This window comes from Tachysurus vachellii, chromosome 6 (assembly GCF_030014155.1).
Source record: "Tachysurus vachellii isolate PV-2020 chromosome 6, HZAU_Pvac_v1, whole genome shotgun sequence".
In the NCBI taxonomy this organism is placed as follows: Eukaryota; Metazoa; Chordata; class Actinopteri; order Siluriformes; family Bagridae; genus Tachysurus; species Tachysurus vachellii.
In genome coordinates, this window is record NC_083465.1 from 21,644,096 (window position 1) to 21,661,557 (window position 17,462).

The window sequence follows — 17,462 nt, forward strand, 5'->3', positions numbered from 1 at the left end:
CTGAAGCTACAAAACCAGCAGCTTTTTGTGGTGACCAGTGACCACAAATCAGATCGCTAGAAATAAAAATTGTAGAGGGAAATGTTTGCATGGATGGATGGACGGACTAACGGACAGATTTAGACCTCTTATCATATCAATTTAGACCTCTTATTCACAATGTATTAAACACCAACACACCTAAATATTAGGTAGTAAAAGAAAGAAATATTTTTTTAAATGATTGGTTCCTCTTAAGCTTTCTTCGACAGACAGAGAGACAAACAGAGAGACAGACAGACAGACAGACAGACAGACAGACCAGGGTTCCCACTCTTTTTCAGAGTTCATTTTCCAGGACATTTCAAATTTAGGAAAAAAAGACAAGGATCACAGATTCACGGCCTAAAGTAATATGTTCTTCTCTCAGAAGACTGAGAGATATGTTCTTCTCTCTTTTAAGACTTCTCTAAGAAGTCTTAAAAACAACTTTATGGCTATTACTTTATAAAATTAGAAAAACACCAGATACACACACACACAGAGCTTCTGAAGTTAAACTCTTCACTTTATTATAATGAACACATTATAACAACTGCCAAGGCCCTTCTTGTTAAACTTTCCCTTCCCTCTTCCCATAACTGCATTCTCAAAAAAAAAAAACGGCATTATGAAAAATAACTGCAGAAGCATTCCCAAATGGAATAAACAACATTTAATTGTCTGTCCAAAACATTCACTGCATTAAGCTCCAATGAACAGTATCCTTTTGAACTTTTCAGTGTAGTTGCTTCAAACTCTCTTGCAGGTTTGCCAAACTTTGTTCTAGAGCTTCAAACTCCTCACTTTTCTCTGTGACACTTTTTCGATAGGCATTTGATTTTGACAGTAAGGTGAAGTCATGCTTTCTCTCTCTGTATTTATAAATGTGTCATTGACTCACTTTCACAAACGATTCGTTAATAAATGCATATTCAAAGAAACGCCACTGTATTGTATGTTGCTAAAAACGTTCTGCTCCGGCTTTGTTTGGAACTACTATGGTTAGTGAAGGATAGAAAGGAAGTCACTTAACTTCTTGTTTAGTGAACTGGTGCAAAAATCAATATCACATTTGCAAACGTGTTTTTAAGTTTATATAAGAAAAAGTATTATATGTTACCGGCCTTCGCCTTATGTTTAAAACACTAGTCTGTGCTGCACTTTGAGCATGCAAATAATTGTTCAATGTTTGATTCGCTGTGCATCGCGACAGTAGAATATCTAATTTTGACTTCCTATATCGCTCATAAAACTGAATGAAATTTCAACATTTATAAAATAAAAAGACTGCACATATTAATACCCTTTCCTTTCTCAGGCCAATGCCATCATGCATGCTTTAGATTGCTGTGCATTCCCCTTGCACATGATATTCAGATTAACAAGGCTAATATAACCTGCTTACACGTCACCATTTGCTGAAAACATTCGAGCACTTAAACCATTCCTAGCACCTGAAACCTCCAACACAAGACAGCGTCATCCGTCACAGCGATATTAAACAGCATAACAAAAAAAACGTCAAAACTCAGCGTCCCTGAACAGAGAGCTTTCTGTTACTAGCGTTAATCGTTTCGACCAGAGTTGTAAACTGTTCTTTAAATGATCAAGAACATTTAAAAATAATAATTTTCCAGGACAGTTTATGTTTTCTCTCATTTTCCATGTGTTTTCCAGGACTGGAACATTTGTCATTAATTTTCCAGGATTTCCAGGAAAATGACCACTGTTTAACTAGCAGTGGACATCCTACAGTAATAAAGTGGTTTAAGAATCTCTAGTAAATAGCCAACAAGTCTTTACTTAGGTTTAAGAGATCTCAGTTCAGTCTCATCTTCAAATCCATGTCTATCAAAAGCCATACGCATGTCAGGCCTGTACTGTAGCGGACAAAATCATTACAGACGCTTTTGTATTATTGCCCTCTAGCCCCATTCGACAGTCAATTGACTCTATTATGCTGTGTACGGGTCTGGACAATTCGTGTCAGCCCTGACCTTTGACCTTCTGTAAGCTCATCATCATGTGTGGTGTAGCGTGAGATACGGCCAACACACCGTGTCTAAAATAGCAACAAAGCGTTTGGCTTTTTAATGTTCAGCGCACAAGGCAGCATGCATGACACCCATCATTCGCTGTTCAAAGGCACTTAAATCTTTCTCGAGACTGTTCTAGGTCATACACAATTCAATGTCTCCATCCTTAAAACCGCTTCTTAAGCCTGCGCGCTATCCTTCATCTTCACTTACCAAAGTGGATATAACAGATGAAAGCAATTAGGGAGCACAGCCTTCACCTGGATTCACCTGGGTAGGCATCCCTAATGGACATCCTTCACGTCCTGTAGGCTCAGCGTATTTCTCTAACATATTAATCATCTCTGCCAAAACAGCAAGAGCCCGTGCCATTAGAGAATTTACTTTAAGAGCCAAATTCTTATACTCAAGGTGACCACTGTTTTTAAAAAAAAAAAAAAAAAAAAACAACTATGCAACGTCATGGGATTTATTTATAATGTCCTACGTCCATAAATATCACCCCTGGAGTGTTTCTAAAACGTGTTCGTCAACACGGATCAATATCACGCGGCAGCCAAATAAAGTTTAAAAAGGCACTAAAACAAATAACGTTAACATCATTACAACAAGGAAACAAAATAACTCAGTCGGATAAAGAATTCAAAACAATGCGCAGCTTTAGATTATAGTTCTGTCTAATGACAGCTCCACTACATCAGGTAACCTTTTCACGGGATATCCGATATTTGCTGACTGAACCACTTTATCCGCAGTGACTTTCACAGGAGTGAGATTTAACAGCAATTTGATGGAAGTGGACTTTCAGTGTAAGCTGCTGTGCTCAGCTTGAGCAGGTAAAAGTGCATCCACATGTCAGATATCCTGTATATTTATCAAGGACACACAACCAACTCGGTGTGAATTTTTATGCGTCTCTAAATTCTAACACGCACCTTATTCACAGCATAATCTCTAAAGGGACACAGATTTTGATCCACTGATCGAAAACAATGTCAGATATAATTTTCCAAGATTATTAGTGTTTAAAAACTAGAAAAAGTAAAAATGTCTTCTTTTTGGTGTGCATCTTTAGACAAAATGGGGTTTAACATTTAACGTTTAAGTTCAATGCTGCATTTCCAGCACACAGTTCCTGGTCTGATTCCTACCACCAGTGACATTTACGCGCACCGGCCGAGCAGCACTGTCATTTTTATAAGGCTCATATATTGCCAAAAGTACATATTGGGCTCTTCCTCAAACTGCTGCCACAAAATTGAAAGCACACAACTGTATAAAGCGCCTGTGTGTGTTGTACATTAAGATTTCCATTCACTGGAATTAAGAGGCCCAAACATGAGCCAACAGGACAATACCAACAGTGCGCAAAGTGAGCTCCATGAAGACATGGTTGCCAAGGTTAGTGTGGAACGACTTGTGTCTTACACTCGAACATATGGAGATAAAACAAAGACAAAAGCCAAGCTCGAGCTGAAACGTGACCTCATTTCACTGGGGTCACAAACACAATGAGCTACAGATTCATCATTGTTCAAGACCAAGTCATAAATGGATAGTTTTCCTAAACCAATGTATATGCACAAATAGAGCAGTGAAGTGAAGCAGGTATGCAGAGAAACTGTAGCATGTGGGGAAAAAAAGCACTTCAGAGCACGGAGCCATGGGGGTCGTCTTGGTTGCGCCGAAATACCGCTTGTGAGTCAAGACGCGATTCACAATACCTTGTACTTGTTTTCAACATCCATTCTCAGTGATAGTGCTCTTCTCACTTAGGTCAGCCTTCATGATCTCTCTCAGAACATCTTACATATCAAACTAAACATGTGGAATTCAACAACGGCATCTGACTTAAAACAGAGTCACATCAAATAATCCGTGATGCCCTTGATCGTTTAATACAGAGTAGGTTACTCGTTTCAGTGAAACTTAGGAGTACCAATACATGAACTCATAGCCAGTCTGAAATAAATTATATTGATGCATGCAGAATAATAATCATTACAAGACATCATAAGTTTTGAATAAATAAAACAATCGTTGTTTATCTAAAAAACAAAAGAGCGAGAGAATAATTACCGCCTCATAAAGCGTTCAACAGCTCAATCACCCGAAAGGAAAGGAACGTTATATTACATTTTCTACTTCTATACAGCTGATTCTGGTGTCTGTTTGCTGAAGCTGACACATGAAGGTCCACAGCCTCATATCAAATTGTTTCATTCAGCAGGCTGAGTACAACGGAGAAGCTGGAGGTGGTGACCCTCATATCAGGTGACAATAGATTTTCACCCTTCAGAGCATCTCAATCCAAACCTGATATACAGACGTGTCTGTCATGACAAGTTGCATTTTACGTTAGTGCTTGAAGTCACGGTTAGCCATTAAAGACCGTTGGCTCATTAGGAGTGACAGAATTTCACTGAATAGCACCAATTCAAAGGAGTACAAGATACACATTTATTAGTCGACCGACTGGCTCGTGTAAATTCTGACCGACGGTCTGATTTGATGTTTGGAAGAAGAACAAGGAAATAAATAAAATGTCATCTGCCAAGCTGTGAAGAAATCCACCCCTCTTATACGTCTACTTCTGCCAGTTGTACAACATTCTGCCAACAAACTTCACTACACAGATGGATTCAGAGCACGATGGGATTGATGCAGCTCTAGTTATATTCTAACTGAATAACTCATTATTATACACCATGTACATGTTAGAATACATTCTGACGCTTAACTTTTAATGAATATATAAAAAGATTTCACCAAAAGCAGAGAGACTGGACCGATTAGGCTTGTGTGACATAACATCTTTCATGTAGCACGTGTACATGAAATTCACTGACACAATAACCAGTGACATTTATTATTAAATAGTCATAAAATTATATTACTAAACATTACACATTTTACACGTCGGAGCACATTAGTAATAAATGTACATGTTATCATTCTAAAATGTGCTAAAACAGCAGTTTGTTTTGTCTCCCACGTAAAAGAAGAGACGAGGAAATCTGCACGAGTGTTCTGAACTGTCCCGTATTAACAGACACTTCCGTGGCTTAGCTCACTTTCTGTCCTAGTAAATGGAGAATGTTTTGATTTCATTAATATAAATTCAAATCTCTCTCTGTGTGTTTGACTTAAACAAGTATATAAAGTATTTAACACCCTTTTACCTTATTAATGTGTTCTCAGCCCTAAGGGAACGAAGGACGAAGATTTCAAACGGAAAGAACAACTTGACCCTCTTAAAATGAACATAATTATACCTCTTAAATATTAACTGTAATGCAACATGTTCATCTGTCATTCGTTCACATAGTAATGCCCCCCCCCCCCCAAAGCTACTTACAATTAACCAGTGAGCCACAATCACAGCCCAGACTGAAAAAGGCCTAGATAATTAGTTAATCATATGTGTAATGTTTACCTCACACACAACAAATGCCCTTAGTACAGTAGTTCTATTCAGCGTTCTTATAATGAGCACAGTCCTAGAGAATCAGTGACTTACTGCGAGTGCTTTGGAGAGCCTGGTACGGAAATCGTTGAGGACGATAGCGACGATGTCCTGGTGAGGGATGTACGCATAGCCAGCCTTCAAGAACACTTTCCTCGTCCGTACTAAATCCAGAGCATCCTGGAATGGTACCTGGACCAGAATAAAATCGTGACGGCTTATGAGCCAGGCTTTCTTCACACAGCTGCAGGCTCTGATTAAATATAACGGATGCATTTGCTCATAAATTTAGCAATTAGAAGACATCTTTTGCCTTCACATATCACGTTCCAAGTATATAAACCCTGCAGGGAATTTCAGCAGTAAAAATAAAACAAAGGATTCTGAGCATGATGGGACATGCAGAAAAAAAATAAATAAATAAAATAAATAAATGACTTTTCTAAGTATTACTTTTATGTGAGAGTATATTTCATCATTTTAGGCGCTTTTGCACGAGCGTGCTACAGTGAGTCGTACTTTGTAGAAGTCTTGCTCAGCAACAGTGATTCCACTGACGGAGTAACTGGAGTTTATGAGCTGCTCTTTAAAATGAGTCTTTTCTTCAGCACTTATCTGTCAAAGGAAAGATAAAGGACAAATCAGACATTAAGAGAAAATCTAAGCAGACGTCACGCATCAAACACTGCACAAAAACAAACAAATCAGCTAAGACATTAGACTTGGATGGATTTCAATTAACGTGTAGCGGAAGGACGGCGATTAATCCCACGGCATCAAAGCTCTGCGTAATGAAGTCATTTTCTATTCACTCCTCAGACACGCTGAGATATTATTATTGTTTTCTAGTTCAGTTCTCAGCCATGGATGGGTTCACAGCTCCACCTGCTGTTCACATCAAACACGATGCACCTGCTGTGCATTTTTAGCTCCCTGGGAAACAGATGTAGTTTCAATATAGTTTTAATAGTTCAGATACCGTTGCTAGGATGCAAGTGTCTCTGTATCACTAAACTCCCACACAGCACCATAGCAATATTAAATCATACTGATGTAAGACGTACGACGAAAGGGAAATTCGGCTTTAATTATCTACTTAGACGATTTATAGACGAAACCAAACTACCAGGATAATATTATTAAATTCTATTCTACTAATATAAAATTTCACACAGTATACAACAAATTAATCGTATTGAACTCTTTACTTGGACATAAACAGCAACAAAGTTCTGAAGAATGAGGTACACTAACTCCAACAGAGGGATTTTTTTTTATCCTCAAACCCTGAGGGACGATGAAAAAAATTATCCTTACCGTATCGTATTTCAGATTATTTTTGTGTAGAAAGTCAGTCTTATACTTCGATGGAAGTTCACTGAAACGGTAGCGGAAAAGATCCATCTCCTGCTGGATAAACCACCGCCTGAGATCCTCCCTGAAATCAGATTTAGACGTTACTGCATACAGTATTATAAAGTAAGTCGTATTTGATTGATGTCTGGTATCTTGTATCACCTACAGTAAATCATTCAGTTTATCTGCATTAGGACCAGCACTTGCAGTAGCACTCTTGAGTCCTGTGACTTACTTCGACTTGTGTGTTTTATTGACACTATTGACCTGTTTTCCAAAAAACTTTGTATTCATCTACGTGTAGTGACTAAGAAAAAGTTGAGTATTCTATACAAAAACCGTCAAACACTTGAATTAGATGCAAGCAACTGTAAAGTCCAAACGGCATGAGAGAAAAATAGTGTAAAATTGTTCTATAGACTAAACACAAAAGGTGTTGATGTATTTTGGATCATGTACAGTGAGATGCTAAGTGTCAGAGCCACACATAATAATAAACACAATTATAATTAGTCCCGGAATATAAAGCGGCTTCGAGATACTCTACTGCACAGAGAAAAGAACTGCACTTACGTCTGGCAGTAGGCCAGGCGGAGGATAAAATGAGAGATGTGATCTTTCCTTCGTTTCTCATATTCCGTGGGCCCAGCTTGATTTTTGTTCGAGCTCGATTCATCCTAATTAATCAAAGCAGAATGTTAAATGCCACTGAAAAGCGAATCATTGTTAATAATAAATTCTGTAGTCCTCGACCTTTTGTGGTCAGTGATCCCATTTTAAAGGCACAAAATTATTGTTCGGATTACTTGACGTTTATTAATGTGCCAGAATGCATGCTATTAAAGTAGGCTGAAATATCACACTGTAATATCCATCCACCCAGGTACTGTTTACAGTGTTAAACTACTGTGTTTGTATTGTTTCTTGTTAGAAACCATGACGTGCCACTCATATGTCCAACAGAACAGCGGTCACCCTGTTGATGGGTGATCACAAGCGTGAATGGCCATATTTTGAATGCCCTCCAATTTTGTTATGCTGCCCTGAGCAGCGATGAGCCCATGAGCACCAGATTAAATAGCTGCGGTTGGCATTGTGTGTCTTCGAGGACGCATGTGTTAGCCTTTAACCTCCCCATTTGATACCTGGAAGCGTTAACTGGTGAGTGGGAATTTACAGGTGACCAAATTGGAAGGACAAAATGAGGAAAAATCTAAAAAAAGAAACTAAATAAATCCATAAAAATACATTTAAATGAAAATATTGTTTGCAGATCACTTACACTCGATTAATTAAAGGATTAATGTGTTACACATAATAACGTGATTACCATGTCAGCACGTTAGACATGGCACCGCCGCAGTCTGGTGTAAAATGGGCTCAAGAGAAGAGAAATTATATAAAAGCAAAAAAAGGTTTGAATTAGTATCATTAAAATGTTCCAGACATCAAGCCCATGTTCATACTGCTTTACATGTCTGGACTAATCTGCAACTCATGCTGTGAGGCTTGTAGACTAATTATCCACTACTAAAAATCTAATACGTCTGCTAGAGTCATTAAAATGCAAACATTTATTTAGACCAAACTATGCAACCATAAACCAGAATATTATCAATTCAATACACTTTCAAAATCATGACAATTCAGAAGTTCAGTTTATGTTTATTTCATTCATCTTTAATTGGAAGGAAACTTGGGTGCATTTCCTCACCAGTTCCTCTCTCTGTGGGAAACCGAGACTGGAGAACTCAGTCTGGAGCTTCTTCTTGTACTGTTCGGTCGTTTTCACGTAGCTCACCCCAAGGTTTTCCACAGTCTTGAGCACTGTATAAAAAAAAGTAGGATTTAAGACAAGGCTGTTATAGTGTGAGAGACTTTTCAGTGTCTCTTTTCCACAGATTTGGGTCAAGATGCTTTGTGTGATGTCATCATAATGCACATTCAGCCAAAGCCCTCTTCCTTTCACATGCATCAAACAAGAGTACAGTTATTGCAGATAGCAATTATGCATGTTTTATCACTGGTAGGGTTTAAAAAGCAGAATTATGTGCCTGCAATTTCACTAATTAGAGTAGCATTCGGCCAAATATATCTTTATATATATATAAATAATAAATTCAGATTCAAGAATCTGCAAAATCAAGCATTTTTCGCCTCAACAATCATAAAAAAAACCCTCAGATTTCCCTCTCTACCAGCAAAGATGGTAATGAGGTGCCAGAAAACACTCAATGTGTGGAGGCTCTTACATTTCAGCCTGTCCACGGCAAAGCCCTCAAACTCGTTCAGAGAGATGTTCTCCAGTGGAGGCTGACAGTAGAACTGCAAACAGTGGCCATAGAGCTCATTCTGTTGATTTAGTGTCACCTTCTTCTTTCTGCCTGAGAACAGCATGGTGATTTTCTGCCCAATAAATAAAAGAGGGAAAAGGAAAAAAAAAAACATACACACAGCATATGAATAAGTTATTGCTTTTAGTTGGTTAAAACACACACAAACATACACACACAGAAATGCCGAGTTATCTACATGCATTGCCTTCATAGTCCTCTCTATTAATTTATTCAATCAAGAATACACAGAAATCATACTGGTAATAACCTGGTAATAGTTTTTATATAGTTAAATGAGTTTTGACTGATTGACTGGTCAAGTTCAATATCTTAAAGAAAGAAAAACTAATGTTGATTTGAATACAACTGACATAAAACTGGGAAATGTGCTCTTGATATAATACTAATTCGCCAACTATAATATAATACTAGTATGTTGGGAGTCATTTATTTTTGTATAATGTCTTCTCTAAAATAAAGAAACTTCAACAAAAAAAATGTTTATTTCGTTGTTTTTGGTCCAATTGCAAACACAAGTTTATGTCAAATTTACAATGCTGATTAATCTTTAAGCTCCGCTCACTTAGCACAAACACAGCATATCCATTCCTGTGTAAAGCTCAACCCTTCATCTGTCTTCATAAAATGTCCACCAGTTTCTATTATAAGCCTTATGTATATGTAAACCACAGTAACTAGAAAATAGACAATAAATCACATTGCAGGTTTGAAACTGGTTCCACAAAATGAAAACCAAATCTCAGAATTTTCTGTGTTGCTTTTTAGCCGCAATTAAAAGAACATTACAGAAAATATTGATTATTGCTGGATTTACGTCGGAGTAATTCACAACACTGACATCAAAATATCCAAGCAACTTTATTTAAATGCTAAACTGAGCACAATTATAAGAACCACAGATTCCAGACAAATTCCAGTAACAGGATAAAGATTTTTGCTGTTACTGTAAACATCCTGCAGTGCTCAGGTTTCCTCCTGGCTCACAGACTGATGAGTAGCCAATCAGCAACAAGCAAGTGATGTTCATTAACGACCGAATCTTTTCGTTGTGCATCTTAATTTAGTGTCACGTTTATAGGTTTGTTGTGATATACTTGTGTTTTTCTGATTATACCGTTGTGTGTTTGTAGTTAAAGGTGGGGTGCACGTTGTTTGAGAAATGCTTCAGAAAACTGAGTCGTGCCGACAATCAAAACAACCGTGTAGCCAATGAGCAGAAACTGGCGTGACTTCTCAATATGCGGCGGAGAGAGTGTTCAGTGCGCATGTCTGACATTATCTGAAAGCGATTGAAACACTGACATGGCGGATACCTGCCGTTACCTCTGCTTCGGGTTCTAGGTGTTGAACGTCGTCTTCCGCGTGAAACGGAGCTAAACCTTTCACGGTACAACACACAGTACTACAAAAACACATTTGTATTACCATAGTATTACTCATTGAGTTCATTTACTGATAAAAATATCCCCTCAGCCAGCTGCCCCAGCAGGTTCCGCCATAATAGTTACCTGGGTTACGTATTTATGTGTGAGGTGGAGCTATCAAAACAGGGGTGACGCCCATTTGGGTTTGGGGTGTGTTTGTTTAGGTGATTTCAAATGTCAACATTGGCTTTCAAACATCATGCACCCCACCTTTAAGTCCGAATTTGGAGTTTCTGGTTGTGTTGTGTGTCAAAATTTGGGGTTCATTTTTTGAGGTGTGTCTGAATGTGTGTGCCTTTTTTTTTTTTGTTTGTTTTCTTTGTTGTTGTGTTTAAAGTTGCATCGGAGTTTCTGGTTTTGTTGTGTATCCAAACCTTGCATAATCATGGTTGCATTTAGAGGTTTGTTTTTGACATACTGAATACGTGTTGTCTTTCAGGTTTACTGTTAAGTACTGAATTTGATGTTGATGTTTTACAAACCACAAAAACTTTCATTATTACAAATTTTTAATGAGAAAAAATAAAAAAACAAAATGAGACTTCATTTTCATGAATAACTGAATTATTGAAAAAAATAATTTAAAAAAATCCAGTACATAAAAATACTGTATGTAATCAACTGCCTAATAAGGAATGACATTGTGTTATTTTTTTGTGTTTGTTTGTTTGTATTTAAAGAACTCTGACTTGGAGAGGGACGTTCAGCAAGCTTATAAATAAAAGTCTGTCTATCTGATGCAGGTTCAGGTATGTAATTTGTGATGGGAGTTTATTTCAGTTCAACAATAAACACCTGTTTACTGTAGTGGAGAAAAAGCTAACAAGATTTTGGAGTGCAGAGAGAGCTACTGAAGACCTTTTTTGACTCTGTGGTAGCCTCAGCCATATTCTATGGTGTGGTATTCTAGTGTAGCAGTCATGGCCTAATGGTTACAGAGTCTGACTCGTAACCCAAAGGTTGTGGGTTCGAGGCTCGGGCCGGCCACGACTGAGGTGCAAGGCACTGAATCCCCCCCCCAACTGCTCCCCGGGCGCCGCAGCATAAATGGCTGTCCACTGCTCCGGGTCTGTGTTCACGGTGTGTGTGCACTTTGGATGGGTTAAATGCAGAGAACGAATTCTGAGTATGGGTCACCGTACTTAGCCGTATGTCACTTCTACTGCCACTCAGAAAGGAAGAGACTGGACAAGCTGATCAGGAAGGCCCGCTCAGTACTGGGGATTCCTCTGGACACTGTACAGGAGGTGGGAGAAAGGAGGATGGTAGCAAAACTATCATCATTGCTGGAGAACGACTCTCACCCCCTGTATGAAACGGTGTCAGCTCTGAGCAGCTCCTTCAGTGACAGACTGTTACATCTTAAGTGTCTGAAGGAGCGACACAGACAATCTTTTCTACTGCTGCTATTAGACTTTACAACAAAAGCTGCTCACAGTAAACCAGTCACCATAATACACATTATTATTACTGTTTAACTGCAATAACAAAGTATTTTAAACATGTGCAATAACAGAAATTTTGAAAAATGTGCAATGTTACCTATGTGCAATATGTCTTCAGTGTAACTACTACTGTTTTTATACATTTTTGTTTTTGGATATACTGTATATTATATTATGTCTTTATTCTTTTTATATTTTTTTAATGCTGTAAGAGAAATTTCCCCATTGAGGGACGAATAAAGGTATATCTTATCTTATCTTATCTTATCTTATCTTATCTAATTTTATCTTAAGAGAAGCTAGCAGGCTAAGCTAGCAGCTAACTTTCTGAGCTAATGTTGCTAGCTGTGCAAAGGAAGTAATAACTTCACGTCTGTTCTTGCTAAAGGCGTTTGCTAACAAGTTGTTTGCAATAACATAAAAACCGCGCAATGTATTTTACGAATGCTAGAAGTGGATAAAGACAATTTAAACATAACAAAACAAAACAAAACAAAACAAAACAACTTACCCAGTTAAGGACGTCAAAATCCCGCCAACAAGGTTGTATGAACGAAGCGCGGGGAACTGACGTCACACCAAACATTAACCAATCAGAGCCTGGTAGTGTCACGTGTACTCATGGCTCATCACCATAGATATCTACACACTAGATGTCGCATTGGGGTCCTAAAAATGCGTCAAAATCGCCGCCATCTTTGTACGGTGCTCCTTTACTTCAAATGCATGGACGATGCCGGACTTCTGTGCTGCATTTGGTTGTTCAAACGAAAGAAATTTAAAAACCAGACAGTAAGGGATTACAATTCACAAGTGAGAATGTGTTTTATGATATTGAATGTTAGGAAATTATATTTCTTGTTCAGTTGGTTTGTTTTAGTCCTTTGTTAACGACCGCAGCTAATCCAGGCTAGTTACCCATTAGTTTTTGACAGTTAGGAAAACCGACAGTTTGTAGATTCAGAAGCTCTTAATAAGGACATTAAAAATTGACCCATGCTTTTTTGCTTAAAGGTGAAAAGGTGATTATGTATGTTCTGTAAGATTCCCTTATCTCATTCATTCATTCATTCATTCATCTTCTACCGCTTATCCGAACTACCTCGGGTCACGGGGAGCCTGTGCCTATCTCAGGCGTCATCGGGCATCAAGGCAGGATACACCCTGGACGTAGTGCCAACCCATCACAGGGCACACACACACACACTCATTCACACACACACTCACACACTACGGACAATTTTCCAGAGATGCCAATCAACCTACCATGCATGTCTTTGGACCGGGGGAGGAAACCGGAGTACCCGGAGGAAACCCCCGAGGCACGGGGAGAACATGCAAACTCCACACACACAAGGCAGAGGCGGGAATCGAACCCACAACCCTGGAGGTGTGAGGCGAACGTGATAACCACTAAGCCACCGTGCCCCCCAGATTCCCTTATCTGTCAAATATATTTTATTAGATTGTCCTGGACTTAACACAAGCAGAATGCTCTTTTATCAAGTTACTTCACTTAAAGACATATTTAATGACATTATGCCTAAAAAACGTTTTGGATTTTTTTTATCGTATGTTAATTAAAATAAAAAATTCTATAATATGACTTGCTGTTTATATTTGTTTTGTTTTTATTGCATTTATATGATATTTGTGTTTTTGTAATTGAATTTTACCATGAAAATAGCTTTTGATTGCTGACATGGCATTAAATAAAATAATCTGAATCTGAATCTGTTTGTAGATTCCCAAGTGATAAACAGAGACGAGTTGCAGTTGCAGGGACACTAAACACTTTTTTTTAATGGTTAATTCAGCTGAAAGTCCTGGAAAGATGTCACCAGTTAGGTTGGCAGTTCAGCCTCAAAGTCAAACTTTGTGGGGTTTTTTTTTTTTTGGTTTATGTGACTTTAGTACATACTTATTTAATGTGGCCAAAGTATTGCGGGAAAAGAATAAATAAAAGATTGAACAGTCTTTGTCACCTCAACTATCTAACTTTCACATTATGTTCCTCTCAAATTTGTGATTTGCTTCCACCTGCAAATTGCTTTGTGTATCATATTTAATAAACCAATACAATTTAAATGTTTAAATGAACACGTATAGTCACACCATTGTAGCAGTGTTACATGCAGTAGGCTATAAGGTAAGTAGTGATTGTTCATGTGAAGTTTACTCAAGTGGAAGAATGTAAGTAATAAACTTACACCTACTAGCACTATGCATTATATTGTGAAAAAATATAATTGATATTACCTTAATATCAAAACCTTAAATTTTACATGTCTGACCTTTGGAACGAACCAAAAAAAACTAGAAATCGCATTCAAGACGATTTATGGTGATTTTATTTCTTTGCCTACATTGACGCTAATGCATTAAGAGGAGAGGGTCCCCCGTACCAAGATGGCGGCTCAGTTGACGCATTCGCTCCAATGTACTGTCCTATACAAGGCGACATCTAGTGTATATATCTATGGCACAACACGTAGTCTTATAGAGGATCACGTGTAAAATCAATCACAGCGCCATCACGCGCTCAGAGATCTCACTGCAGTTTAAGCTGATACTGTTTTTTTCCTCTTAACTCACAGTCAACTCTGTCCTTCAATCTGTCTAAATAAATCTCATTGTACTCAATGAAGCAAGCATACAGCGTTAATAATAGTGCTATTACCAGGGATTAAGTTTCACTTAAGTAGAATGAAATGAAATGAATTTATTCCTTCTTACTGTATGTATTCTGTGGACACTACTAATAGTTACTGAGTTCAGAGTTCCAGTCTCACACACTGCTAATTGGTGTATAAATTCAGACATCACCATAGACAAACACTGGTAGTAGAGGCCTCAGTGACTCTAAAGGAGACACTGTATTAAATACCAAAATCACTGAAATTTATGCCCTGCCAGCTGAGCCGGTGGCAGCGGTGGGCAAATTTGGGTCTTGAACACCCAATCAAAGTTTTATTTTTTCATTATTATTTTAGCCAAATGTCCGGAGTTTCCCCATGTGGTAAAAACCAAACAAAACATGGGCACCAAATACTAAACCGAATGCACTGATTGCTTTACTGGTCCGGATTCAACGTTCTGGACGTGAACTGGAAGGAAGGAGCTCATACAGCCAGCGCAACAACTTGAAGGTAAGTAAGCAACATTTAACTTAATAAATTAAACATTGAGTTCATTTTTAAGGTTTGTGTATAATTCTGCATGTTCCACACATTCATGGCACATCTTTAAAAGGCTTCTCACATGACAACAAAGCGACCTGTGGCCTATCTGTTGAGGCCAGGGCATGACCTAGCACAGACTGCAGCTTATCATTAAATTTTAATCAAATCTATTATTCAATTCAGTGCCCTAGTATTCAGTGCGCACAGTTTATTATTCAGTGCATTAGTATTCAGTGCGCACGGTTTATTAATCAGTGCACTAGTATTCAGTGTGCACGGTTTATTAATCAGTGCCCTGGTATTCAGTGCGCACGGTTTATTAATCAGTGCACTGGTATTCAGTGTGCACGGTTTATTAATCAGTGCACTGGTATTCAGTGCGCATGGTTTATTAATCAGTGCACTGGTATTCAGTGTGCACGGTTTATTAATCAGTGCACTAGTATTCAGTGTGCACGGTTTATTAATCGGTGCACTAGTATTCAGTGTGCACGGTTTATTAATCAGTGCACTAGTATTCAGTGTGCACGGTTTATTAATCAGTGCACTGGTATTCAGTGTGCACGGTTTATTAATCAGTGCACTGGTATTCAGTGCGCACGGTTTATTAATCAGTGCACTGGTATTCAGTGTGCACGGTTTATTAATCAGTGCACTGGTATTCAGTGCGCACGGTTTATTAATCAGTGCACTGGTATTCGGTGCGCATGGTTTATTAATCAGTGCACTGGTATTCGGTGCGCATGGTTTATTAATCAGTGCACTGGTATTCGGTGCGCACGGTTTATTAATCAGTGCACTGGTATTCGGTGCGCACGGTTTATTAATCAGTGCACTGGTATTCAGTGTGCACGGTTTATTAAACAGTGCACTGGTATTCAGTGTGCACGGTTTATTAATCGGTGCACTAATATTCAGTGTGCACGGTTTATTAATCAGTGCACTAGTATTCAGTGCGCACAGTTTATTAATCAGTGCACTAGTATTCAGTGCGCACAGTTTATTAATCAGTGCACTAGTATTCAGTGCGCACAGTTTATTAATCAGTGCACTAGTATTCAGTGCGCACAGTTTATTAATCAGTGCACTAGTATTCAGTGCGCACAGTTTATTAATCAGTGCACTAGTATTCAGTGCGCACAGTTTATTAATCAGTGCACTAGTATTCAGTGTGCACGGTTTATTAATCAGTGCACTGGTATTCAGTGCGCACGGTTTATTAATCAGTGCCCTGGTATTCAGTGCGCACGGTTTATTAATCAGTGCCCTGGTATTCAGTGCGCACGGTTTATTAATCAGTGCACTGGTATTCAGTGTGCACGGTTTATTAATCAGTGCACTGGTATTCAGTGCGCACGGTTTATTAATCAGTGCACTGGTATTCAGTGTGCACGGTTTATTAATCAGTGCACTGGTATTCAGTGCGCACGGTTTATTAATCAGTGCACTGGTATTCGGTGCGCATGGTTTATTAATCAGTGCACTGGTATTCGGTGCGCATGGTTTATTAATCAGTGCACTGGTATTCGGTGCGCACGGTTTATTAATCAGTGCACTGGTATTCAGTGTGCACGGTTTATTAAACAGTGCACTGGTATTCAGTGTGCACGGTTTATTAATCGGTGCACTAATATTCAGTGTGCACGGTTTATTAATCAGTGCACTGGTATTCAGTGTGCACGGTTTATTAAACAGTGCACTGGTATTCAGTGTGCACGGTTTATTAATCGGTGCACTAATATTCAGTGTGCACGGTTTATTAATCAGTGCACTGGTATTCAGTGTGCACGGTTTATTAATCGGTGCACTAATATTCAGTGTGCACGGTTTATTAAACAGTGCACTGGTATTCAGTGTGCACGGTTTATTAATCGGTGCACTAATATTCAGTGTGCACGGTTTATTAATCAGTGCACTGGTATTCAGTGTGCACGGTTTATTAATCGGTGCACTAATATTCAGTGTGCACGGTTTATTAAACAGTGCACTGGTATTCAGTGCGCACGGTTTATTAATCGGTGCACTAATATTCAGTGTGCACGGTTTATTAATCAGTGCACTGGTATTCGGTGTGCACGGTTTATTAATCAGTGCACTGGTATTCAGTGTGCACGGTTTATTAATCGGTGCACTAATATTCAGTGTGCACGGTTTATTAATCAGTGCACTGGTATT

The 17,462-nt window shown here is 38.5% G+C and overlaps 1 protein-coding gene across 2 annotated transcripts in view; it reads right to left on the reverse strand.

Annotated features, from left to right (window-relative positions):
• prim2 (DNA primase subunit 2) overlaps window positions 1–12,706 on the reverse strand; it is a 66,452-nt gene extending 53,746 nt beyond the window's left edge. The window contains exons 1-8 of one of the 2 annotated variants that reach the window (XM_060872888.1): window positions 12,617–12,663; window positions 11,803–11,896; window positions 9,132–9,285; window positions 8,594–8,706; window positions 7,453–7,556; window positions 6,841–6,961; window positions 6,043–6,138; window positions 5,578–5,715 (exon numbers count right to left, since the gene is read on the reverse strand). In XM_060872888.1, coding sequence (XP_060728871.1) covers window positions 5,578–5,715; window positions 6,043–6,138; window positions 6,841–6,961; window positions 7,453–7,556; window positions 8,594–8,706; window positions 9,132–9,276 — 717 coding nt within the window. In that variant the 5' untranslated portion in view covers window positions 9,277–9,285; window positions 11,803–11,896; window positions 12,617–12,663. Of the gene's footprint in view, window positions 1–5,577; window positions 5,716–6,042; window positions 6,139–6,840; window positions 6,962–7,452; window positions 7,557–8,593; window positions 8,707–9,131; window positions 9,286–11,802; window positions 11,897–12,616 lie in introns of both variants that reach the window. The other variant, XM_060872887.1, reaches the window with a different exon arrangement.
• Between the last annotated feature and the right edge of the window lie 4,756 nt (window positions 12,707–17,462).